We start from the raw sequence: 27450 nt of genomic DNA on the forward strand, positions 1-27450 counted from the left end.
GTATCTGTGCAAGAATATGGTAATCCTTTTGACCTCATTCAAAGTTATTAAAAAATCAGATGCAAACTTGTAATACAATAAAGTGTGCTTTTATGGTATAGTTCAGGTCTTGCAAAAAATGACATTAACCACTTAATTGTTTCATTTTTCTGCCATACTGTAACCAACAATTTTGTATTCTAGTCTATTATATGAATTCAAATCAGCAGTCAAAACTGTTATTAATTTAAGATAATTTTTGATTACGGCGAAATTAAGACATTTTGATTTGAAGTTGGCCTTTTTCTCACGAAACTGCGAAATGGAATGAAACCTTTACAGGAGATAAATATGAAAGAAGTGAATTCGCAGTGAAAGAAAATCACGGCGGTGGTGGAGTAGGATTACTAGTATCCATTTCTCAAAAGTTCCAAACTTGAATCGGATCATCTGAACTTTCCATTTTCTCATCATCACTAGAGAATTCCGATAGAGAACTTTCAGGACTACCAAAATCATTTATAGAAAATTCAGATTCGCTATCTGATCCAGTTATCAGAATTATATTTTATTATGAGCCATTTACCGTTATTCATCATTCTTTCATTTAATGACAAAATTAGGAAGAAATACTGTCTGGAAAGCCTAATACACCGAACATGTGCAAATAAATTTGTTGAATTTCTCCACCTAATGAAAAGCGATAAAACCTATCCTTGAATTTGTTTTACAATTAAATCTCTCCTGGGCTACTAGAGACATCTATTAGAAACACTGCAAAGTAAAAAATGTGAAAAATCCGGGAAAATCAGTGGATTGGTGTAGGAAAATACACTCCCCGGGCGGTGTATGAGCAAATCAAAAAAGTTTCTTTTTGCTGCACCCAAATGGTGTTTGGGCAAGATAGTTAGGTGGTCAAACGGGAAATCTGTGAGCTCACCTAACAGATAACCATTTGCAGCTCTAGTTAGGTGGTCAAATAGGAAATCTGTGAGCTCACATAACAGATAACCATTTGCAGCTCTCTGTGGACTGCATATACTTCAAGAATGATAGTACTTGCCCAGATAACAATTCATCATATTATAAATGCTTAAGATTAATTTGAGGAGCATTTTGGAGTCCAAGAAATTGTTAAACCAACATAGAGAACACTTAAATAACCAGACAATTTTAGGCTTCATCAAACTCAAACAATTTCTCCAGATGACTTCTGCAAATTTTTACCAGTTATGTATGTACCATACTGTCACACTCTACTAGAGAATCCTTCACCCAATATTTTGTATCCCACCTTTTAGAATTTATTTATAAAAGGTGTTTAAAATGCAATATATATGCATTGAAAACATGTACACTTTTTAAATACTTCTGAACACTTTAAAAATATTTATTTTTCAAGATCTTTAGAAAATACTATTCAAAAAATAGCTTTTCTCACTTTATAGCATGTGGCAAAACAGCAAAAAGCTTACCTCCCTTTTCTTTTTTCAAGAGAATTAAAATATGTTTTACATACAGCCTTAAATTGCTATTTATTAAAAACAGTACAAAAATTTTAAACACACATTAAAAAACCTTACCAGTTTATGTCCAGGAATAGTTTTCTCAAATTTTCCATCAGCAGCACACCAAATTTTTATCAGCTTGTCAGCAGCTGTTAAAAAATTATAAAAAATCTAAGATTCTGGATTATCAGCTTTTATAGCACTGCAGAACAATAATTTAAAAATTACTTTCCCTCATATATATGGAAAAATTCTGATATGCAAAAATTTCTTTCCTTTTGAAGAAGAGAGGCTTGTGTCTGATTGCCCTTGAAATCAATTTTTATTTTTAAACTACAACAAATTAAGATAGCATTTTTTAACTCCAATATGTCATTATTTTTTATGAATAAACGTCAATATTAAATTATAGAATTTATAACTAGCTTATATTATTATAATACATTAACTTATATTTTGTCTTTATCTAGCAATTTCTCTTATCTAGTTTTACCTTGTATTTTGTCTTTTGTAGTTTCTCTTCTATCTCTTTCTTTATTTTCTTCCTGAGACATAACTGTCAGTTTCTTTTTTTATCCATTTCAAGTTTTCAGTTTTCTGCTTTTTAAACATTTTCGTACGACTACCACTGCTTTCAGAAGGCTGAAACTTACTTCTTACGTGAATTTCAACTTCCCCAGCAATATCATTTGGTAAAATATCATTATTTAAAACATAGTCATTCCCTTCTTCTTCATCACTAGCTTCTGCAATTTCTGGGGAAACAACAACAATATCAATTTCATTCTGGTCATTATTCATCTAACGAATTCTAATTCTTCTTTGAAGGGCTAATGTAAGATACCTCATTATAGGCATTTTTAAAGCAGCCAGAACATGAACCAGAACATCAAAAGGAATGAATAAAAAAGGAGATTAACCGTTTCCAGCTGACCTTATGTCAGCGCAACACCTGTTTTCCCTTCCTTCCCAACACAAATATAAACATCTGATTGATGTAATGTTCTGATAAACGGTGACCTTGACTAAAAATAGATTATTCATAAAGATGGTCATTCTTTCTTTCATTAAATATTTTTCGCAAAAATACCCGCTCAAAAATTTTGCTTAAAGTAAGAGATTAATTATTATAAATAAAATGTTTGTTGAAGGCAAATATTTTTTTAGAGAAATAATCTTCATAATATTCCCTACATAAAATCATCTGCTGGTGTAAAATATCTTAGGTAATTATATTTATATATGCATTTATTTTGAGCATTGCGTCAATGCAACACCAGAGGCTAATACAGTACAAAGTCTGAAATCTGGACTGGTCGGGACTTCGGCGATTCCGGATTTGGGATTTTCCTGGATAATAGATCATCAATTTAAATTTGGTAAGATGGCATGCACAAATTATACAATCAAATATATGAAACTGTAAGAACAATTATGATCTAAAGGGTATCAAAATTTACAAAAAAATCTTAACATTTATATGTTTACTTTATTAAACATTTCTTTCAATGGTAAGTTGTGTCAGATGCTTCCACAAAAAATTCAAAAAGTTCCTTTTTCTTTTTTCTTGTGTCATACAGTGGATTTTCCAATGGCATACTCCTGACATAATTTTGAGATGGATATGCCTTTATTCATTTTGTGCAGCAATTTCACTTTTTGTTTAATAGACATCGAAACATGGTTTTACTTTGTAGATCTTTTGGCAACTCCAGAATTGGAAACTCTTTTCGATATAAACGAAAGTTCAAGCTTAGTTTTTATAAAATTGCCATAATAATAACAGTCTGCAAAAAATAATAAACTGGAAAAAATTAGAAGATCAGGGAGCAGCGCAGTCTGCTACATTAATTGAAATGCCTTAGAATCAGTAAAGATAATTTTAGCCTAGCTTAATAGCATCCATTATACATTATTGGCTGTGTATCACAAGATCGGAGACGAAAGCCAAGTTGTTTCACTAAATTTTTTCTTGCTCCTATTGCATACTGAAGTAAGCCTGAACTGTATTAGTTTGGTTATTTACTATACTTACATTTATTTCTTGCACATGCTTCAAACTAATCCGAGGTCATGAATAAATAAACTCCCACATATACTTAAGGCCTTTATCTAGGGCCAGCCCTCAATACCGCCTGGTGCAGTCTCTATGGGTCCTAAATTCTGCTACAAAACACTTTCCTAAGTTCTAAATTTTCACCGTGCCTAAACTTCGGATCCCAGTGCTTTTCCTAAATCATAAAAACTTCTCATCCCTTAATTTTGCCCCTCGATGCTTTCCCAAATTCCAAAAATTTCGTCTTCCCTAATTTCTGCCATCCGGTGCCGACATATTCTGTCGCTGCTTCTGAGTTTATGGTGAATAACATATCAGTTATTCTTAATTAAAATAGCACTAAATATAATGTTTTGGCCTATGAGTTTCATTAACAAACTCTATTTTTAGCATATGAAAAGAAATTTCTGTCGAATTTTTCTTCGTCAACAGTTCTTAGAGCATTTAAAAATCTATGCCAAGCATAATGTTAGCATAAAATGTTGCCATACTCTTGCTATTCAATTACTATTATAAAAAAAAAGTTTAGACATTGTAGAGTCATTAGGTTAATTGGAAGCAGAAAAGATGAAAAATATGCAACCGCCTTTGCCGGGAATTGAACCACGGACATCTGGAATACTGGCCCAGCGTGCTACCGTTACACCACGAAGGCATGCTAGGGAAGTGGGAGAAATACCTTATATACTCCCCTTTTTAGAGGGCGACTAGGGTTTTAGGGGACCTAGTCGCCAAATCCTGGGTGCGGAGAATCATCATCTACAAGCCTTTTAGTTCGGGCGCCACTTGTAGAGTCATTAGGTTATTGGAAGCAGAAAAGATGAAAAATATGCAACCGCCTTCTCCGCGAATCGAACCACGGACCTCTGGAATACCGACCCAGTGTGCTATCGTTACACCACGAAGGCACGCTAGGGAAGTGGGAGAAATACCTTATAACATTGAAGCTGTCATGTATTGATAAACATGCAGTGATGAAAGCAAAATATAATAAATAATGACTCTCCAGGTTGCCATCAGGGATATAAAATAAGTGAATGTTTTGGTTTGAGATGTATGCCACGTAGATGCTCAGCTACAGAGCCAAATTATTAATCTCACAAATGTATGCTTACATGATTGTTTTTCTAGAACGAGGTATTTTATTTATTGCCTAAGTGAAATTAAGAATCGGAATTTTTAAGTGAAAATCTCCACATATTTTATTATGGAAGGGAAAATCATATGCACATGCATAAAGCATTAATGAAAAAAAATGTTCATGGCTTTGAAGTCCGGATTTTGGACTTTGTACTGTATATCATTTTTGTATTTTTAATTTGTATGGTAACAAAACATAATTTGGATCTGGCAATCTTTTTGAAAAAGTCTCAAACATGCCTCTTATAAGTAACTTTGGTAATAACATGTTGTTCTAATTTAGTAATTAAAAAGCAAAAGGAATACTAGTTAGATACACAGCTTCAGAAGATATGCAAGGAATTTAGGATTAAGAAACAATATTTTATCAATTACTCATTTATCAGAAGTATTACAGTACACATTTTCATATTCCACTTTTCAATATTAAAATACTATACCTAAAGGCTACATAGCAATTACAAATACAGAAAAGGAATAACAAAGTAGATTGTAACGAAAGTTTTCTGCCAAAGAGCATTCTTAATGAAGTTAGGAAAAAAAAAAAACACAAAAGCAGTCCGTTTACTGTGGGTAGTAATCACAACCATACTCTATGATTTTCTGCCAATGTTTTGGTAGTTTTACAAAGCCTTCGGCTCAGAAACTTGGTGGTGGTGAATCCAAATACAAATCAACCTCATTTTGGACATCCTATGCGTAATGGAAGATAGCACCAGCAAGATGTAGCTGCAGGTGTGAAAAAAGGTAGAAGTTCTAAGGAGTGATGTTGGGGCTATATGGTGGGTGTGGCAAAAGATCTCATACGAGTCCACACGGAGTCCAGCCGATGAATGCTGATACATGTGGTCTTGCATTATCTTGATGGAATATCACCTTTTTGCGCTGGAACTCAGTTCGACACGTTTTCTTAACAGCAGCATCAACACGAACTAGCACTTCGCTGTACACCTCACTGCGGATGATTTTACCCTTTTCCCAGACACATTTTATTCATAATACGATGGCAATCCCACTAGATAAAAAGAATGATCTTTTTGTTAGTGAAACTGCGCTTTCGATGCTGCTGACGGGCTCACTGGATGCAGGCCAACCCCCTTTCCGTCTTTTGTTGTTGAAAAAAATCCACTTTTCATAACATGTGACGAACTGGTCCAGAATTTTGTCCTTGCGTTGATATTCGAGCATATTAGTACAGGCCTGAACACGTCCATCCTTATCTGCTCGAATTAGCTCATGGGGCACTAAGCGATTGAACTTGTATGTCATGCGATGCATAGCACAACTAGTGGACATGGCACTAACTCTTTAGGAAGCTCTTGAGTGATTGTATACTAATCTTATTCCACAAATTCTTGCAGGTGCACCTCATCAACATCAGTAGGCCAGCCAGAGCCCTGTGCTTCTTGAATGTCAAGAGCTTTTGAACTTTCGTTACCAAACCTTCACAATGTCATACGACACAACATTAGTACCTAAGCTATACACATGATTTGGTAGCATTCTATAGCTGACTTTTTGCAACAGAACTGGAAGTAAATGATGGTTCTAATTTGGTAGCGTGATAGTTTCATTTCAGACACATTATACTTAACGATAAAGATATTTCTTTACAAATTTCACAACACAGTGTTCTAAAGGAAATGTGTTTCTTTCAAATGCTAAAAATCATTTGACAAAATATAATTAGACACAACAACATGAACTGCTTGGCAGACGATGTTTGCGGTGGCAGGAAACTTTTGCTAAAACCTGACATTCTTTCTAAAGATGTTACTCTGTTTCATCATTAAAGCAACCAGGGCATGCCGATTCTTGCAATTACTGTATTTGACAGCATATAAGATGCACTGGCATATAAGACGCACCCTTATTTAAAGGCACACACATGTAGATGTAGAAAACGTTATGTGTGTCTAGACCTTTATCCTGGCTAAAAATAGCATTCAGTATTGAAAGTTAACCTGTGTCCTTCACATATGAGATGCAGGTAACTAACTTTTTTGAGATAAAATTTAGGAAAAGAAATGTGTCTTATATGCCGTCAAATACGGTAACAGTGACAATAGCTTTAACTTGTAAGTGAGAAAATCAGCACTAAAAATTTTCATTTTTGGCAACTGATGTATCAGTATCCAAAACTTTAAAATGGCTACTTTAACAAAGAACTACCAGTGTTGCTGGTATGTTATTTGTAAGGATGTTATTTACATACTGTAAAAATGAAGTACTTACATGAACTTGCCAACCACTCTCCACTAGGGCTAAATTTGACAGAGGAAATTGCTTTTGCATGCCCAGCCAATGTAAATTTCAGTGAATAATTTGGTGACTGGAAATAATTAATTATATTATTCAATAGATATAAAATACTTTCTAAACTAATTTACACTATATGATCAAAAGAATCCAGAATCTGGTATTATATATCTTTAGTATATTCAGTCTTCTGCATGTAAGTAAGACATTCCTATCCTACGGGTGTAACTTTTTCAAGAAAGCTTTACATCAATTTTTGGGATTTTACAATCACGATGGTCAGTCACTTCTGTTACCAATGTGGGACAGTATGGGCTGTGCCATAGCCAGCATTCCAGTTTACCTCAGAGTATTGCCAGCACAAGCACTCAGTATTGTTAAAATTAAGGCTCTAAGCACATCAGTCTAATTCTTCAACATCTCATGTCAGCAAACCTACTTCATATTACACTAACAAAAACATGACCATACTGAAATACAGAGGTTGTTTACCCATTTTTAGAACAACTATAAAAAAGTAAATAAAAAAAAAGGCAAATGTCTTGAAATAAGAATTTTTTGCAATTATTTGAAAGCTATTATTTGAAAAGAGAAATATCAACTTCAACTTATTTTGCTTTCAAAATGTCAGGTATAAACAAGCTGTGAATTGAAGAATATGCTTTTACACTTTCTGAAGAGCAGAAAAGATTGAGAAAAGCATGGTATTAAAATTTTTTCAAGTGCAAAATAAAAAATTAAAAAAAAAAATTTAACTGCAAATGGAAAAAGCATCAACGAATACTTCTACATGCAAAGACGACTCCAAATCAATATCCAAAAATGTACATAATGTTTCTAAAGTTAAATCGGTACTTTTCCGTTTCGCTGGTGCAAATCTCGCCAAGCAGACTTTATTGGCAACAGCATACAGTATACACACAAAAAATGTTAACAAATGTTAGTTCTAGGGATTTTTTTATTTTGAAGGCATATACATTTTAATATCATTTAAAATTTTGTAAAAACCAATAAATAAAGACAATAAATTTGCAAAAAGACATTAATTTAAGAATGTACTATGCTTTCATGGTCAACATCCTGATTCGTTGGTTCATACGATCTCATTTCACGTAAATTACGCTACAAAAATATAATTCTCTCAGTTATTATCTACATTAATTTCAAGTTAAATCTTAATTCGGAATACAAGCATAAATAAAGAATTATTTCAATTTGTACGAATAGCTTACTCAGAAATTATGCAAGACCGCAGTACTTTACTTTGCTAGTGCATTCTTATTAGAATTGATGAATTTAACTCTTAACGTTTCCTTTTCTATATTTTCGCTTTTGGGTGAGAGGTGTGATTGCATCCTTATTAATTTAATTACCACAAATGGCCTTAGGGCATAAAATTGAACTATTTGAGTAAAAATTCTATGTAATTGTATGCCAGTATTGAAAGAAACAATCAATCTGATTAGAAATGGCTGTGATTTGTTTTGAAAATGAGGTGTGAAAGGTTACCAGCAAGGATATTCCGTTTGGCATCAGTTGCACCATTATTGGCAACTTATCGCCTGCACCGGCAAAACGGAAAAGTACCGTTAAATCTTTAGTAACAAGAGAAAACCTGTCCACGTAGAGATCAATTGCAAAGTCTGTAAGTACATCTGTAGAAATAATAAATAAATATAATAAACCAAAATTTACAATTTAAAAAAGAACAATTTGTAGAACCTTGTATGAAAACTATTTAGCAAGAGATAAGTGGAAATACATAATAATCTTTGGTGAAACTAAGGATTCTCTTCCAATGGGAAATTCAAAATAAGAAGAGAAGGGGGGAATCAACTTAATGTACCATCAAGAGAGAGCTTGATGTGTGATATTTAGAAAAGAAATTCCATTTCTTCATCTCGATGACTTTCAAGATTGAAACTTCATCAAGATAAAGCAACTTCTAAGAGTATCACTGGATTCCTTGAAAAAATTAAGACTTATTCTGGTATTGCATATACAGTCAAAAGTCGTTAATCCGGACTCGTCGGGACTTCAGCGATTCCGGATTATCGATTTTTCCGGATTATAGATCATCAGTTTAAATCGCGTAAGATGGCATACAGAAATTCTAAAATTAAAAATATGAAACCATAATTTATGAAATAAAGAACAATTATGATCTAAAAGGTATCAAAATTTACAAAAAAAAGCTTAATATTTATTTGTTTACTTTATTAAACATTTCTTTCAATGTAAGTTGTTTAAGTTGCTTCGTTTTATGTGATAATACTTTCTTTTTAATTCTATAAGCAGACATAATTTTTTGTTCACTTACAAAGTTCCGCTGTTCAAGTCCCGTTAATCGCTGTACCGAGAATACCGACTAACTTGTCAATCGAAATTTTTTCGTTTTCACTAACCTCTCTGTCACATTCTTCATGTCTTTATCCATTTTTTGCAGCAATTCAACTTTTTGTTTGATGGACATCGAAACCTACTTTCGTTTTGTATGATCCTTTGGGAGCTCCAGAATCAAAAATTCTATTTGACATAATCGAAAGTTCAAGTTTACTTTTATAGTATTGCTCTTACAGTCTGCAAAAAATAATAAGCCGAATCCAATTCGAAAATTAAGGAACAACGCAATCATCAACATTAACTGAAATAGATCATTAGATAATTTTAGCTTACACCGTCCGTTATACATAAAACGCGCACGCGAAAACGTATTCTGTGCTTGCGCACACGCAAATGCGCAGTCGTAAGAGATCTTACGCGCACGCGTAAATGCCTATGCGCATGTGTCAACGCGGCGCATGCGCAGAAAGTTTTAACTTTGAGGTCCGGATTATAGATCATTCCGAATTAACGACTTTTGACTGTATACCTTTTCAACATATTCCTGCAAAGTACCATGATGTTTAACCTACGAACTATTTTGCCTATGGTTTCTTAAAAAAATATTTTTCTAAGTGCGAACCCACCAAAATGGATTGATTTTGAAAAGAAATGAAAGTGGAAAGGAAACCAATACCCCTTGAAACTTTACATAAGATCCTTCTATCATGAAAATAGCGACGCTATCACACTGAACAACAGAAATAAAACTATCACACTGAACATCTAAAAAAGTACCCTTTTCATTTTAAACATTAATTAAATAACCCCAAAATTGTTCTAAAAATGTGTCATCATCATCTGTATAACAGATCCACATCAGATTCTAGTCACATGTCTGAACATGCAGAACTGTCCCAGTTCAACAACTCTGAAGCAAACATTAAGAAACAGGAGGTTGTTAAAGTTGTGCAACTTTAGACAACCTCTATTTCATATCTTCTGCTTCATTATGATCATTACAAACTTACTTTTCTCCTCTTTTATAACTATCCAACTTCACAGCATTATGAAAATGAGAGAATTTACTACATTCAGAAACATCTAGATACTTTTGATCATAGAGTGAATTTAAATAGCAATATAAGCAATATTACAATATGAATGACAATTATGAATTTAAACGAAATTAAAGATTGAACAATATGACAACCATTAGATGTCTTTTACGTGAACTTGCCATGCCAGTTCACTTGAATAATTATCCAATTGTGTAACAGGGGAAAAAATATGCTATCAAAAATCAATCTACATGCATTTATAACAAATATGAAAGCTTATATTATTAATTATGTTTAAATGAGGCTTCAGCATGTTAACCTAACCAGTCTTATTCTTTAAACACCAAGTTGGCATCAGGATTATCACAAAGTTCATATTTACTTCTTGCACTGATTTTGAGGTTGCCATGCTTTTTTTTTTTTTTTTTAATATGGCATCAGATGTATTTTCTCATCCCAAGGACTTTTGCTGCATGAACTGTGCAACATAAGAATCATGATGATGGCAAACCATTCCTCGTTCATGTTTATTCTGCTACTACAAAAAACTTTCGAATACAGTCAAAAGTCGTTAATCCGGACTCGTCGGGACTTTGGCGATTCCGGATTATCGATTTTTCTGGATTATAGATCATCAGTTTAAATCTGGTAAGATGGCATGCAGAAATTATAAAATTAAAAATATGAAACCATAATTTATGAAATAAAGAACAATTATGATCTAAAGGGTATCAAAATTTACAAAAAAAAAAAAAAAAAAAAAAAAAAGCAGCTGTTTACTTTATTAAACATTTCTTTCAATGTAAGTTGTTTAAGTTGCTTTGTTTTATGTGATAATACTTTCTCTTTAATTCTTTAAACAGACATAATTTCTTGTTCAGTTACAAAGTTACGCTGTTCAAGTCCCGTAATTGCTGTGCCGAGAATACCGACTAACTTGTCAATCAAAAGTTTTTCGTTTTCACTAACCACTCTGTCACCTTCTTCATGTCTTTATCCATTTTTTGCAGCAATTCCACTTTTTGTTTGATGGACATCGAAACATACTTTCATTTTGTAGATCCTTTGGGAGCTCCAGCATCGGAAATTCTATTTGACATAATCAAAAGTTCAAGTTCACTTTCATAAAATTGCTCTTACAGTCTGCAAAAAATAATAAGCGGATCCAATTCGAAGATTAAGGAACAACGCAATCATCAACATTAACTGAAATAGATAATTAGATAATTTTAGCTTATACCCTCCGTTATACATAAAATGCGCAGGCGAAAACTTATTCTGCGCTTGAGCACACGCATATGCACAGTCGTAAAGGTCTTACGCGCACACGTAAATGCCTATGCGCAGAAAGTTTTTAGCTTTGAGGTCCGGATTATGGGTGTCCGAATTAACGACTTTTGACTGTATAAGCCAAAGGCATGCTATTCTTAAACAAGTTAAATATTTCTCAAGTCCTTTACACAAGCTTTCAAAAAATGTTTATGTATTAACACAACCCCCACGGCCATTTTATTTACAACTGAAAAAGTAGCTTGTCAGATGATAGCTGGTAATTTTAACAACTTCCTTTTAAAAGACTTCCAAATGATTGATATTTGTCATAAGTCAGCAAATATCATCAAAATTAAAAAAAAAAAAAAAAAAAAAAAAAAAACCTAATAATTTGAAACACAAATTCCTGTTATTAAATAAAGATTACACATTAGAATAAATGTGAAGAACCGCAATTTTTCTGTAATTCTTTGTACTGTTCTTATCTCCATGCATATTGCAATTTGTTTTCACTTAAGATAAGCAGGGAATGGCATTATTCACTGCTTTCATTTCGCTGTCATGTCATTTTACCTTTCAGACAGTTCACAATCAAGGCATATTTTTCTTTAGATTTTGCCATATTTAGTTTAATATTTTTTTGTATACCTCTAGTTTAAACAATAAAAGAAAAAAGCTTTTGTAACTAAACACATCTTATAGAATCATTATATTAACCAGAACTAATTCTTTTTCAGGTAAATTTCTTGAGAGGGTTTTTTTAGGGTGATAATCAGGTATCCATACAATAGGATACAGTAAAAACATTAGATGATTAAGGTATTACCAGAGGTTAAATTACACCAGAGCCTGGCTCTGTTACTTCTCAGTTTTCGAGATAAATTATAATTTCAGCCAGAGTGCACCGTTAATCATAAAAATGCCTTTAAAATCAATTCTAACTTCTGAATGCAGGCGTGTCTTTCCCTTGCACAGAGGTTGAGACCTTTAAGGAAAGAAAAGTCCCTCAATCCTATGTCAAATGCTTATTCTAAAGGATATGCAATGAATGTATGAAAAAGAGCAGGTAAATTTTGTATTCCTCAAAGAACTAAAAGTGATACCCTGGTCATACAAGTTCCACGCTAGTGATTTCCTACTGCAGAGCTCCTGTAGACTTTCTGAATGATGTAACCAAACAGGGGTACCACTGTTATCACTTGTACAGAGAAGTCTTATGTTTATTCTCACGATGTATTCAGGGAAAATTTCTGCTTGATGGCTAGAATTATATCGCGACCAGCAAGTCTTGAACTCTTCTCTCTTTATTTTCAAAGCTACACTTTTCCATTAAATTTCTTTCCATATCTTCATACTGTTTCTAGAATTCTCACTATTCTCATTAGTGGAGCTTTAATCGTTTTACCTTTTTCCTTGGTGTGCTGCAAAAAGAGTGGTACCTGTCATCCCTTGGAATAGTACATTTCAAGTATAGTAACAGTACATTATACAGGGTTTAAACTCAGATGGAGATCATCTGAGCTGCTTCTTAGCACCTAAGTGGAATTGTAATTCCAGCCGATGCCCCAAATAAGACGAGGTCCAATACCTTTTTTTATTTACCTATTTAAATTAACTTAATAATTTATTAGATTTCTCTTTATCTCTTTACATTTTTCTTAATTTAAATTTATTATTTAATTAATGTATTATTTAATTAATTAATTTAATTTAATAAAGAAATAAATTAACATTAATCTTATTTTAAATTTATTATTTATTTATATTAATTTTTAGCCTTTTTTTTTTCTTTCCTTCTATAGTGTCTTCCATAGGGCTGCAGCACTTCTAATTTTAGAAATTAAGCCCTGGCTATTACTGATCATAAAAGAGGATATAAATGCTCATTTTCAATAACGTCTTATTAACAATAAAGTCTCAAACTTATTTTTAATAAAGGCTTTAGTATATATGATAAGAACCGTAGCACTAGAGATTTTGATAATAGACGCTACAATATTGAAAAAAGGAGGAAAAAATATTTTCAAAATCATTATATTTATGTTTTCAATGTATTTAATAAAAGTAACTGTAAAATTTTGGAAATGTGAGCAGAAAAACGTATATAAAGCAAGATTACATACAAGAAACGAAGAAGTCATCAAAAAGTCAATATGGACAGACACAATTATTTGCCAGTCTTTATAGAAGATGCGGAAATAATGTCTAATGTAAAGAAATGTGCTGCATAAACACTGGAGGGTACAGTCAAGGTAATTAAAAGATGCCTGACCAATCTTACTACACAAACTGTGAAAGTTAGATTACCCAACCAAAGTGCTTTAAGGAAGGTAGTAAAGTGTAAGTATAATAAAATCCATGCCTACCACATTCTAAATTTTCAATGACACAGCCACTATTTGCTCAAGTTTACAGTGAGAATGCAGTAAAAAATAATGGCATCCATCCCATATTTTATGCCCTGCTACCAACAAACAATGAGTTAGAGTATATTATGACGTAAAATGGGCTTCAGTGCACAATGTGCATCTACAATTTTGGACTACATTTTTTAATTTTTAGGTATATTTGCTGTATAGCATGCTCCTTTTCTTTACAAAAATGCCTGAAAGATGCATGTGCGATGCTCTTATATTTTGAAGTCATTCGTGATAAATATGGCTCTTGCCCAGTGAAACACAGTGCTAGTTTTAAAAGCAAAGGCATTCAATTTGCAAAAGAAAATGGGAATCGTGCTGAAGCATGGATGTTGAGTTTCATATAGGAGTGAAAGAAAAATAAAATAGCAATAATAAATATGCCAGACTAAATGTGCCTTGCGTAAAGGAGTAATGAAATAGCCTATCATAGAAGAAAGTGTTGTGAACCTGTTTAATGAATTAATTGTAATAAGAAACAGCATATGTTTATTTTTCTTAAAGAGGGCAAAAAAGAATACAAATGAGAGCAAAAGCTTTATAGCAACTGTTCCGTCTCGGTTAGAGTATTTCAGTCTATTTGTACTGGCCTAGCGTTTGCAGCACCACTTAATGTCAGTGGCGAGAGCCCCGTACTAATCAGTAAGCGATAGGCATGCACTCATCTACACCGAGTCTCCTTTCTTCTCCCCGATAAAAGTGGCAGTCAATTGTTAATTGTAATGCTTACTCCCTCTTTGCCTGTTTATGTGGTATTATTGTGCATGAAAGAAAATAAATGTTGTTACATTTTTCAACTTGACTTTTATGAATTAATATACAGTCCACAACTATCAATTGCTATCAACAGCAACTTTGATTGGTGTAGTCGTTTTATGGCACGGGATAATTTAGTTCTAATAAGAGTTTCACAAAGGCTTCTTTCTGAAAGATTTGAACAACAAACTGATAAATTTCCAGAAATATATTATTGGCCTACGAATGCAAATTACTTACTGTCAGTCACATATTGGAAATATGGATGAAATTCCAGTAATGACTGATATGATAGGAAACAAAACAGCCATATGCAAGGAATAAAAACGGTTCACATAAAAACAACAAGTCATGATGAATCTCACCTCACATAATGCTTTTCTTCTTAGCGGACGGTACAAAATTAAATCCCATGGTTATTTTTAAAAGAAAGACAATATCCCATGGTTATTTTTAAAAGAAAGACAATGCCAAAATGTAATTTCCCAGATAGTGTTTTCATTCATGTTTATGAGAAAGGGTACCTAAACAAGAACATAAATGTACTTTGTGTGAGAAACATAAACGAACCATAAAATGTGTTAAAACTAAATATAAATGTGCTTGGACGAAACATAAATGTGCTAAACAGTGCGAGATTGTGGATAAGAAATATTTGGGAAAAGCATACGTTCCCTTATAGAATCCAGAAAGTCTTTTAATTTCAGACATGTTCAGATCTCATCTAACAGATAATATGAAGAAATTGTTGAAAGTGTGTAATATAGACGTGATAGGTATTCTAGGCAGATTAGTGCTGTCAGTTCAGTCTTTAGATGTGTTTATCAATAAACCATTCTAAGGAAATTTAAAATGACAGTAGAATATGTAGATGCTAGAAAATGAAAAATATTTACAAAAGAGGACCAAATGTGACAATGTCTAGAAATAGTAAGTGGATAATACAGGCAGAGAATGAAATTAAACCAAAGTCATTTAAAACATGTACTATACCAAACAATCTAGATGGAACGGATGATGATTATTTATTTATGGATTAGAGTAATAGTGATGTCAAAGATTAAACAGAATTCGATGATGTGCTTAAAGATACGACAGAAGATGAACATGATAAACTTTTCATGTTACATAATAATGAAAATTTTTAAGGTATGTCATCCCTTTTAAGTAAACCGTGTTTAGGTACATGTAGAAATCTAATTTTTATAGGCTCATCTTTTCCTTATTTTCAAATCCATCACTTTTATATATTACGTATAATACATGTCAGCAAATTTAGATTTCATTTTTTTTTATTAAAAATGTGCATTATATGGTACATGAAATCAAATTCTCAGTATGATTAAAGAGCTAATAATAAATATAGCACTTAATTAAGACACAATAACACGCCGAATAAATACTAATTCAGAAGTCAAACAACAAAAATCAGCGTTATATTTACAAAATTTTCACAGGACTAGTGTCGATGGTTTTACCGAACCACCATCTTCAGCTCCAAAACCGCAAATGAACAAGATAGGAAAAAATGATTAGATAAGATAAGAAAGCCTGGACAAGAATAAGCAAGTGGCGCCATCTGTTGGCGAAACCAGAACTAAAACATAATTTCTCTAAAAGCCGAAGGCAAATTTGGATAGGAATTAGGATCGTTAACTAGAACAGAAAGATTTTTATGAATGTGAAATGCCTCTAGAAAATCCAGTTCTCCAATGGAAGATGTTTTTTGAATAATTTTAGCAGCAGAAAAATTGAAAGTGTGATTTTCGGACCAACAATGTTGAGCAACAGAAGACTTCTGTGTTTCCTTTTTTCTAACATATGCCTCATGTTCTTTGACGCGAAATTTTAAGGCTTTCTTAGTTTGGCCAATGTAAATTAAACCACAATGGCAAGGAATCCTATAAATACCCCAGGAATTCATATTGCAGGCTTGCCTTACTTCGGTCCGTGATAAGGGATACACGTCAACAATTGTCCAAAATTGAACATGAACTCTATAAGCTTCATCTGGAACTCGGTAAATCATATCCAAAATTCACTGCCCTTGAACAAAAGTCTTGGTCTAAAACGGAGAATGCAGTTAACCGTCATAAAAACACCCTTGCAGTTAAATTCGAAAAACTTCTTTTACAGTCTTCCAGTTCAAGTAGTTCAAAAAATCTTCCCATTGTAAACATCAAGCCAATAGTTAATATTTCTAATGTTAGTTTTTCAGAAGAACAAGAGAGAATTCTAAAATATAATTTTAACTTCTCACAAACCTGTAAACCCTCGATTCTAAAGATTTTGGCTCCTATCGAAAAAGTTTCTTTCAAGTTCAGTAAAGTTTCTGATTCACAGAAAGAAATGATTAGGCATCTTATCACTCATAATGTGAAATTCAATAATAAACCTTTGAAACCAAATCTAACTGCGAGAGAAAGAGCTACAATGCACGAAATTCATTCTAACCCAGATATTATCATTTCAAAGGCCGACAAAGGTGGCCAGATAGTCGTCATGGATAAGAACACTTACATCGATGGTGTCACTAAACTCTTAAACGAAGGACCATATAATCCGATCCCTAAAGATCCTTCACCTTCGGACTTGTCCAAAATAAAAACTGAGATCAAATCTTCGCAAATCATTTCAAGCAACTTAAAACATTCGCTTATCCCATCTGTTGCGAATTGTGCCAGATTATATGCTCTTCCCAAAATTCATAAAAGTGGTGTTCCTTTCCACCCTATTGTATCAAATTTAGGTACTGCCTTGTATCCATTAGCTACATATTTAGTTTCTAGATTTTCCACTCTATTAGACAATAACATTTACACCATAAAAAATTCAATAGAGTTTGTAAAAAAGGTTAAAAACATTTCTCCTAGTAATTTACTCATGGTTTCTTTTGATGTAAAATCATTATTCACCAATGTCCCAGTGGACATGTCTAGAAACCAGACTTCGCGAATTTCATTTCTCTTGCATCGAAATTGATGAGCTAATTTCTCTCACTCAACTCTGTTTGAAGCAAACACATTTTGTTTTCCAAAATAAATATTACAAGCAAACTGAGGGATTAGCCATGGGAATCCCCCTCAGTCCCATCCTGGCTGATATCTACATGCATTATTATGAATCAAAATTGTTTGAAACTTTAAACTTCCCGGCACGGTTCCGCTACGTAGACGATACTTTTACCCTGTTTGAAGGTAATAAAGATGATTTAAATAAAGTTCTTTCAACAATGAATTCTATTGATCCTGCTATTCAGTTCACTTTTGAACTTGAGACTTGCAATTCTCTTCCGTTTCTCGACATTCTGGTCACACGTAACACATCCAACTTCAGTACTACAGTTTACCGTAAACCTTCATCAAACCCATGCCTTCCACCACACTTTAAATCATGTCATCCGACTAAACAAAAGTTAGCTTCATTTTATTCCTATGTTTTCCGTGCTCTTCAAGTTTGCTCCTTCAAACTAGCCCTCGATGAAGAACTAAATTATTTAAAAGCAATAGCTATTGACAGGGGCTTTTCACCCAACATTATTAATCAAGCAGTTAAAAAATTCTCATCTCAACACACTAAAAGCCACACTCTTATTTTAGGTGATTATAAAAATTCTGTTGTCATTCCCTTCTTTCCATCAATTAGCTATAAAGTTGCACATATTTTGCAGAAATTTAACTTTCGGGTTGTTTATTCTCCCATCAATAAAATTCGGACTTCTATACTCAAGGACCCCATTCCGGATATGAATTCCTGGGGTATTTATAGGATTCCTTCCCAGTGTGGTTTAATTTACATTGGCCAAACTAAGAGAGCCTTAAAATTTCGCGTGAAAGAACATGAGGCATATGTTAGAAAAAAGGAAACACAGAAGTCTTCTGTTGCTCAACATTGTTGGTCCGAAAATCACACTTTCATTTTTTCTGCTGCTAAAATTATTCAAAAAACATCTTCCATTGGAGAACTGGATTTTCTAGAGGCATTTCACATTCATAAAAATCTTTCTGTTCTAGTTAACGATCCTAATTCCAATCCAAATTTGCCTTCGGCTTTTAGAGAAATTATGTTTTAGTTCTGGTTTTGCCAACAGATGGCGCCACTTGCTTATTCTTGTCCAGGCTTTCTTATCTTATCTAATCATTTTTTCCTATCTTGTTCATTTGCAGTTTTGCAGCTGAAGATGGTGGTTCGGTAAAACCATCGAAAATAGTCCTGTAAATATAACGTTATATTTGTAAATATAACGCTGATTTTTGTTGTTTGACTTCTGAAATATAGCACTTTCAGAAATTCACTGTGATTTTGAGCAAGGAGCTTTGACCAGGATCAACGAGTGCTTCCAGATAGCACGATAAATGGATTTTTTTCATTTGGCACAAATTATAAAGAAACATTTGGGCAAAATTGGTTTTAGGGATTACAATAATAATCCCTAATTCCCATTTATACGCAAGGATGGTTACTTTCCTGGTATTTTTAACTATTCAAAATTTGGATGACAGAATTGACATTCTCGTTGAAAATTCCGTCCGATGCAGTTGATCTGCTAGGGCACACCACGAGCCTCTTCTCCATCCAATTAGTTTGCCCTCTTCTACTGCCACTGGTATGGTCAGTCAGTAAATATATTTCTTCATTTCCAATAGACAGATGAAATGATCTAATAGGCTCTTTGCACCCAATTACATTGCAACTTGATAAGTTATCAGTGATTTTTGCAATCCTATAGTATCACACTTTTTGGTCAGCAATTTGTATAATAAATAATTTTATTATTATCTACAAAACTGAGTATGTTTTGGGGCTCTTGTTTTTCAAGCACATTGCATTTGATCGTGTCATGAATTTTAAAATGTTTTAATAATTTAAAATATTGCTTATTACAAAGTTAGACAAAGACATTTTCGTAACATTATAAATATTTGTTTGATTCAGGCTTCAAAATGCTATAAAAATGTTCGATTTGAGAAACTCTCAAGACATTGAAGAAATTCACCATTTATTGGACGCATCAGATAAAGATGATGTGGATGCCAAAGATAAAGTTAATGTCAAAAGCTACATTGATTCAAAAGATGATGTAGAAGAACATGAAGAGGGATCAGAGACAATACAAGAGGGAAGCAAGAAAGCATTGAAGAAAATGCTGACTTTTATTTGGGACAAAGCCAGACCACCACACTCCAGTAATTTTTGGATAATTTAGTGATGGTAATGTATCAGTGTCTTACATCCCGAGAAAAACAAGAATGTCCTTATTGTATCATTACTGCATGATGACCAAGCTATTGATCTTTTTACTGTGAAAAACAGAGTCAAAAATATCCTCTGTAGTGCTGTTATCGTTCGATGTTCGACCATATGCATTTCCTTCCTATAAACAGGGCTCTTAATAATGGCTACTAAGTAAACCTTCATTTACACACGTAATAACTCTTTCCCCTTTTCTTTCCAAATTGTACCGAAACTGCAAATTAATCTTACCACATTCAGTGATTTTAACATCTAAATCACAAAACAAGAAGTAATATACTTCCTAACCAACACACACCACAAGCCCGAGAAAATTTTACCGCAATCATGCAACCGATTACGTCAAAATAGGGTTTTCATAACATTCAACTACTCGAGCTACCATAAATAAAACAACAACTTGGCAATAAACGAAACAACTTCATGTTAATACAAGGGGTACCCTTCTCTCTACTCTAACCACTATCGCATTTGGTGTCGGGAGTTTTAATTTATAGCGAATTGATTGGAAAATAATATATGTTTATCTGCTTCGCAACATTTTCACTCTCACAGCAAATGTTTAAACATTACAGGAATTGCTTGCTAAAATTTTGGCTTATATGCAGGTTTTGAATTTTGGATAAATTATTGAAGAAAGAATGCACTCTCAGCTTATAATCAGAAACACACAGTATGTACTTTAGTAATGATATGGATTACTACTTATTAATGAATATTTAAATTTCCCTATAAATCTAATACAAATTTATATTTGAGTGCAAGCAAGATAGCATTCACAATTCACAAAGTTCGTAAATAATTTCTGAAAATCAGTAATAATGGTGCATGAGACAAAGTGGCTAAAGCATCGAATACATGCTAAATTTGGCAATTTCATAGTTAGCTAATGATTTTAATCTGGTAAACATCATAACTGGGTTGATTTTTACATTATGGTAACTTGGCGATTTTTTGGCGAAAATTTGGCGACCAACTCTCCTACAGCAACCCTCTATTTTTTTTTCCCCGCCGCCATTTTGTCTTCACGAAGTAAAGACATGTTTCTTTTCTTTTTATCTCCTGAACACTTCTTCCAACAATCTACTAGCCGAATTACACTTATGCTAGAAATTTTATGAAACAAAACTGCTTAATCATGACAAATATTCACTGCAAAATTAGGAAAAACTGCACAATACCATCCTCCTTACGCATTTTTAAAATAACACATACACATAAACCATGTACACGCCGACTTATTTTTACTTAAAAAAACATCCCAGAATTGCACAAAAACGGCATTGCGCACACTCTTCACTATATCCATGTACACTGCTTTTTTCTCATAAATCAGAAAAATTTCACAAAAATACATGACAATTTTCTCAATCTTTAAACCCGGTAAAAAGAACATATATGAAATTACATGATCGCGAAAAAGTATTTACCCTTTACAAATATGAACATTTCCACATATAAAATAAATAAAATATCCAAAAACTTTTACCTCTAAATCATCTATTACATTATACACGTCACCAACGAATTCATACATGAAGCATTACAAACATTTAGTATCAAATATTTAAGTTATTTCCATGCACGTTTATTTCAACTTAAACGTATACCAAATTCCTACAAGCATAAAATTCACAAAATAACTATCATTTCATTAAAATATAATTAAATTCAAAAACACTACTTAAAATATAAATGAGCACATACATTAAATTAATAAAAATTACCTTACAATCCTAATTACTTTAAACTAAATCATTGCTAATAACAATTTTCCCAATAATACCAAATTCCTTTCCACCTTACATTTACAACAATGCATAAAAATAATATCCTCAAATAATTAAAAATACTAACTTACCTAATCTTCTTCAGAATCTTGATTACGTGGCGGATACACTTTTCTTCCTTCTGTATCAGAATCTTTAAAATCATACTTATCTTTCAAAGCATGATACCAGGTAAAATAAATAACATAATAAAACACCTTTATTCTCTCTCGCACAACCTTAAAAAACATTTCTTACTATCCTTTTCAATACCACTAAATACCCATTTCAAATTCACTTTACTTACGGCCATGGGATCCAAAAATTCACAAACACTATTTCACACAACACAGAATAAAGCCAAATACAAAATTCCCAGATTTTTCCCGATTAAAGAACAGTAATTCGTCCATTAATATCACATGACATATCCCATGATCTCTCATTTCCCTCACACAAAATAATGCGTAATAAGAACTGAATACTACTCACATTCTTAACAAAGTCTAACTGACCTAATCTTCTTCCGAATCTTCCTTACATGGTGGATTCACTTTTATTATGGATTCAATAAAATTACTGAACGATTTTTTTTCCGAATTTGATAGAATTTGATAAAAAAAAATTCTCTTTATCACATCTACAATTCACTTTAGACAGCGCCATACAATCCCAAAATTATTCAACCCTACTTCACACAACACACAATGAAGCTTAATACAAAATAATATACATCCACAGATACTTGTCCAAATTCCCCCCTTTTCCGATTAAAGAACCGTAATTCGTCCATTAATATCACATGACATATCCCATGATCTCTCATTTCCCCCACACAAAATAATGCGTAATCGGAACTGAGTACTGCTCACATTATTACCAAAGTCCCAGGTAGTAACCTTTATCGCCTCCAAAATGTCGCCAAACTACCAGTTACCATATTGTAAAGATCAACCCATAACTGATTTGCAATACGACACAAACGGATTACTGCTTACATAACGGAAACAACAGATTGGTTTACTTAACGCGTTCGCGGCGGACATCTCTATTACCGAAGCGTTCTCTTGGGATGGCGCATTAACAGGATGCATCATCCTGTGGGGATAAGCAATTTACGCTGCTAAGCCTAACTTTGGAAAAAAATTCATATAAATGAAATTTGTCATCCAATTTTTCCAATTTTCGGTACATTATGAGAAGAACATTCAGGTAGTCGTCAGAATTAATTTTAAGCTTTTATTATTATATTTTCCTTAAATTTTATAAAATACTCATTCTAGAATAATATAATTTTTTCCTTATCCCACAAATAAATATATATGGAAAAATATCCAAACAATCGCAGATTTTATTTAACCCAACACACAATTAAAATTTAAAAAATATTAAAACTGTCTTTCATAAAAATTCAATGAGCAAACAACGAAAAGTAAGATATGTTTCAAAATGAGACAGTTTATGATATTGTTTGAAACATGGGTGTACACAAAGTCCGATGTTGCATTAGTCACAGGAACATAATATCTGCTGCTATTTTACTCAGAAAATTTGACTCATCTAGCATTTGTATATGTTCTACAGTCAGATAGTGCTTTCGTTTTGCCATTAAAAAAAAAACACTTTTCACCAAGCGATACAAAATATTCGTCTCAATGCCAGAAAACTCAAAGAGTAATAAAAAAATCTCTAATGATAGAACATCTACTCTACTATAACCGATAAAAAAAATTAATAAATTAAATTAAAATTATTTCAGAGCATCGAAAACATGTTCATTTGTTTATATAAAAGGACGCAGTAAGAGCCATTACATTACTCAACACTAATGAATTAGCGATTGTGTATATTCTACGTTTAGATACTGCTTTCGTTTGCCATTAAAAAAAGATACGTTTCACTGACGATTAAAAATATTCACCTCAAAGCATGAAAAATCTAAGAGTCATAAAAAAAAAGGAAAAATATAAGAGTAATAAAAAAATCTCTAATGATAGAACATGTATCCCACTATATCGCAAAAATAAAAATAAAAAATACCTTAATGCAGCGAGAGCACATGCATTTGTTTATATCATTGTTTATATCAAATATGACACAGTTAAAGAGACATCACATTGCTCAACACCCACCTATGAATCTCATTCTCATTCCGAAACAAAATACCAAAAATAAAAATCATTGCATAAGAATGAAGGTAAACATACTTAACTTTCAATATATTTCCCCATAACAGGCATACAGCTACATCTAGTGGCAACAAAAAATATTAATTAAACATTCTACAAATGTGGTACTCCCAGCCGGTAGAGTCAATTAAAGGGCGATTCAAATATGACACACCCGGTCGTGAGGTAATGCACATATGACACGCCCATTCTGAATGGCTTAATTATGGGAAAGCATGCAAGTGTTATCTCAAGCTAAAGATGCCTCCTTCGTGGCGAACTCTTTAAGAGAAGCTGGCTCATTATTAATGTTACACATGAGGAAAACACCCATGCAATGAGCCCACTCGTTTCGTATCAAATCCAGGTCAAACTAGGAGTATTCACAGACTTTATCACTTGAGCACTTCTGGGCTGAAGAACAGTAATAAATGTATCATATAATATACATAATATACACAACACCAAATTTATGCAATTTTGATTTGTTTAAGTGAAAAAGATCGCTGTGTACATGGAAAAAACAGTAATGCATCACATAACATAAAAAACTCGCTATTTAATATATTATATAATCCTTTTTTTTGTTATTCTGTCTGTATTACATGGAAGAATGGTTCCCAGAACCTATACCAAAGAGAGGTTGGACTTCCATTTTCCACCAAAATTTTGAGGAACTGCACCCCGGGAGGGGTGTCTCTCACCAAACCACACAAGAGGACTTTCGGCGGGTAAAGTAGACTTTAAGGTACCCCTTGTATTATGGCGAAGTTGTTGTTTGATTTATCGCAAAAATGTTGTTTCAGTTATGGTAGCCTGAGTAGTTGAATGTTATGGAAATTCTATTGTGATGTAATCAGGTGCATGATTCTGGGAAATTTTAAATCATGGGACGCTTTGTAAGCGTTTTGGTTGATTCTTTAGATGGTAGAATGGCCGAATGTAGTAAGATTAATTTGAAGTTTCTGTACGATTTGGAGCGAAAGGGGAAAAAAGATTTAATTGACTGATGCGTAAATGAAGGCTTACTTAGTAGCCATTATAAGTGTCCTGTATGTAGGAATGATATACGCCTAGTCGAAAGTAAAAATCATTTAGATGGATTTGTAGGAAGAAAGGTTCAGATGGTCATTACGTGAAGTGTTCGATCAGAAAGAGTACCTGGTTTGAAAAAAGTCATTTGAGTATAATTGACATTTTGATTTTTATGTGGCTCTGGGTGTACGAAGCGAACTCGAAAATCATGGTAAGTGAATATTTGCTTTTGTTAGTACTTAAATGTATAACATGTTTTTCCTTTTGTTTGGTTTAAAATGTATTTTATTGAGATTATGCATTTTTTGTTTGCCTATATTGTAGAATTTGGTGCTCCTTTGACTTTTTAAGTAAAAATATATCGATGTGTACATGGACAAAGTAAAGGGAGTGCGCAATGCAAGTTTGTGCAATTCTGGGATTTTTTTTTTAAGTGAAAATAGGTCGACATGTAAATGGATAAAGTCAAAAGAGTGCGCAATGCCATTTTTGTGCAATTCGGGGATTTTTTTTTTAAGTGAAAATAAGTCGATGTGTACATGGATACCGAGTTTGTGCAATTGTTTGTCTTGTTATTTTGGCTTTGTGTAGTGGCTTCGCAAGCCAAAATAACGAGTCAAAGAATTGCACAAAATTGGTATCTATGTACCGCCAAAAATCGCCAAGGCGTACTCTAAACTTTCGGCCTTTGACATACAGACACTATACATTTACAAACACCCATGACTTCTCCGGGATTCGAACCCAGGTCCTTCAGTACCGCAGTAGGCTCCCCAACCATTATACTGTCTGGATTACCACAGAGTTTGACAATCTTCTTATAGATAAATTCATTTTTGCTTTTAGGGAGGGTTATTTTCACAGACAGCTTAAGGGACACTGTCTCATATTTACAGTACAAAGAGGAAAACCACACATTCATTCATTTAGTTCACCTATCAAGGTTCGAATCCCGATACTTGTTCAACTGTCTTACCTACTAGGCTAATTATTGGATGAAATTACACGATAACTTGCAGCAAACGGGTAACTAATTATTCACAGAAAATAGGTTGTATAATGAGCAATCAACAGGTTAAACCAATTTTAATACTTTGCACTCAATAGGTGATTTGCTGAAGCAACTCAGGAGGTGACTCTCAACCTCCACTTCATTTGATGCAGTAATTCAGGTGACTTTCGATAACCATTCGGTTCAAGCGGTAAGGACGTTTGTTTAGTTTGGGTTGGAAAAATATTGCTTCATGAGCATATTTTGAAGGAATCAGTTCAAATGAATATAAATTCAATTTTTTGTTCATGAAGAGCAAAATAATGTCTATGTACAACACAGAATGCAACAAAGAGAGCAGTGATGTAGTTAGCAATGAAGAGGTGGAAGAAAAAGAAAAAATCATAGTAATAGATAGTGAACGTGTTCAATTATTCAAAAATTCCTTTGCAGTACAACACTTTCACTATTTTTAAAGATAACACAGCCAATTAATTTTCTTAGAAACCGTTGCACAAAAATAAAATTTTACAGAAACAAAAAATAAATAAATAAATAAAATATATTTTAATACATTTCCTACCTAAAATAAAAAATTTAATTCTTGGAACATACACACAAAAATAATAATACACAACATCAACACCGATTTTAGTTTAAAAAAATGTATTGCTTTCACCCCGCAAAAGAATTAAAAAGCTACCTTTACTTTGCTATCATCTCTTCCATTACATGAAGCAGCCATATTCCAAAGCAACAGTTCACAGCGTATTGAATTAACACACGTAAATGCTTTAAAAAAGTGCAAGGAATGAAAATTTCAAACAAAAAAAACTCTCGATTTAGATTTAAATACCCAATTTTAACCTACAAATACAAAAACTAACACACGAATCTTACGCAAGCGTTATCTTCAACAAACACAAACCACTCAGACACTTGCGCCGCAAGCATTAAGTGAAGTTTAGTTGCAGCAAGACTAATTGAAATACAAAATACACAAAAAACTCGCTTTAGATATAAAACACAAGGCGATTCAAAACTATTGTTCAAAAATCTACATATAGGTCAGGAACACGATAACAAAAAAAAAGTCATATAGGAACGTATGGTCGCAAGTGCAATCCAGACACGCTACATGCTCCCAAAGCCAGAGACAAGACAAGACAGGCCACTAATAATGATAATTTATTACACAAAAACGAAGTTACGCAACCTCTTAGTTTACAATAAAGTTTTAAAACAGGTGTTCAAAATTGCGACCTGAAGCTGTTATGCATGCTTTGTAATGGTAACACAGCGATCAACGAACGTTCGCAAGAGAATGCCAGCTGTATCGGCAATAACTCCACTTGCATACACAAATCGTGAAGCCAAAATCCATTTCCGATTCCACAGGCGTTTCATGCAGTAGGTTTTCATATAACTCCAAAGAAAAAATCAAGAAGAGACAGATCTGATGAA

General features: G+C 33.0%; 1 protein-coding gene across 2 annotated transcripts in view; it reads right to left on the bottom strand.

Annotated features, from left to right (window-relative positions):
* wds (WD repeat-containing protein wds) overlaps positions 1–26954 on the bottom strand; it is a 74354-nt gene extending 47400 nt beyond the window's left edge. Inside the window, exons 1-3 of one of the 2 annotated variants that reach the window (XM_085824067.1) lie at positions 26696–26954; positions 6919–7015; positions 1563–1636 (exon numbers count right to left, since the gene is read on the bottom strand). In XM_085824067.1, coding sequence (XP_085680193.1) covers positions 1563–1636; positions 6919–7015; positions 26696–26731 — 207 coding nt within the window. In that variant the 5' untranslated portion in view covers positions 26732–26954. Of the gene's footprint in view, positions 1–1562; positions 1637–6918; positions 7016–26689 lie in introns of both variants that reach the window. The other variant, XM_085824066.1, reaches the window with a different exon arrangement.
* Between the last annotated feature and the right edge of the window lie 496 nt (positions 26955–27450).

The sequence above is a fragment of the Stegodyphus dumicola genome, chromosome 9, assembly GCF_044657685.1.
Source record: "Stegodyphus dumicola isolate Sdum_Otavi_A_Nest chromosome 9, ASM4465768v1".
Lineage (NCBI taxonomy): Eukaryota > Metazoa > Arthropoda > Arachnida > Araneae > Eresidae > Stegodyphus > Stegodyphus dumicola.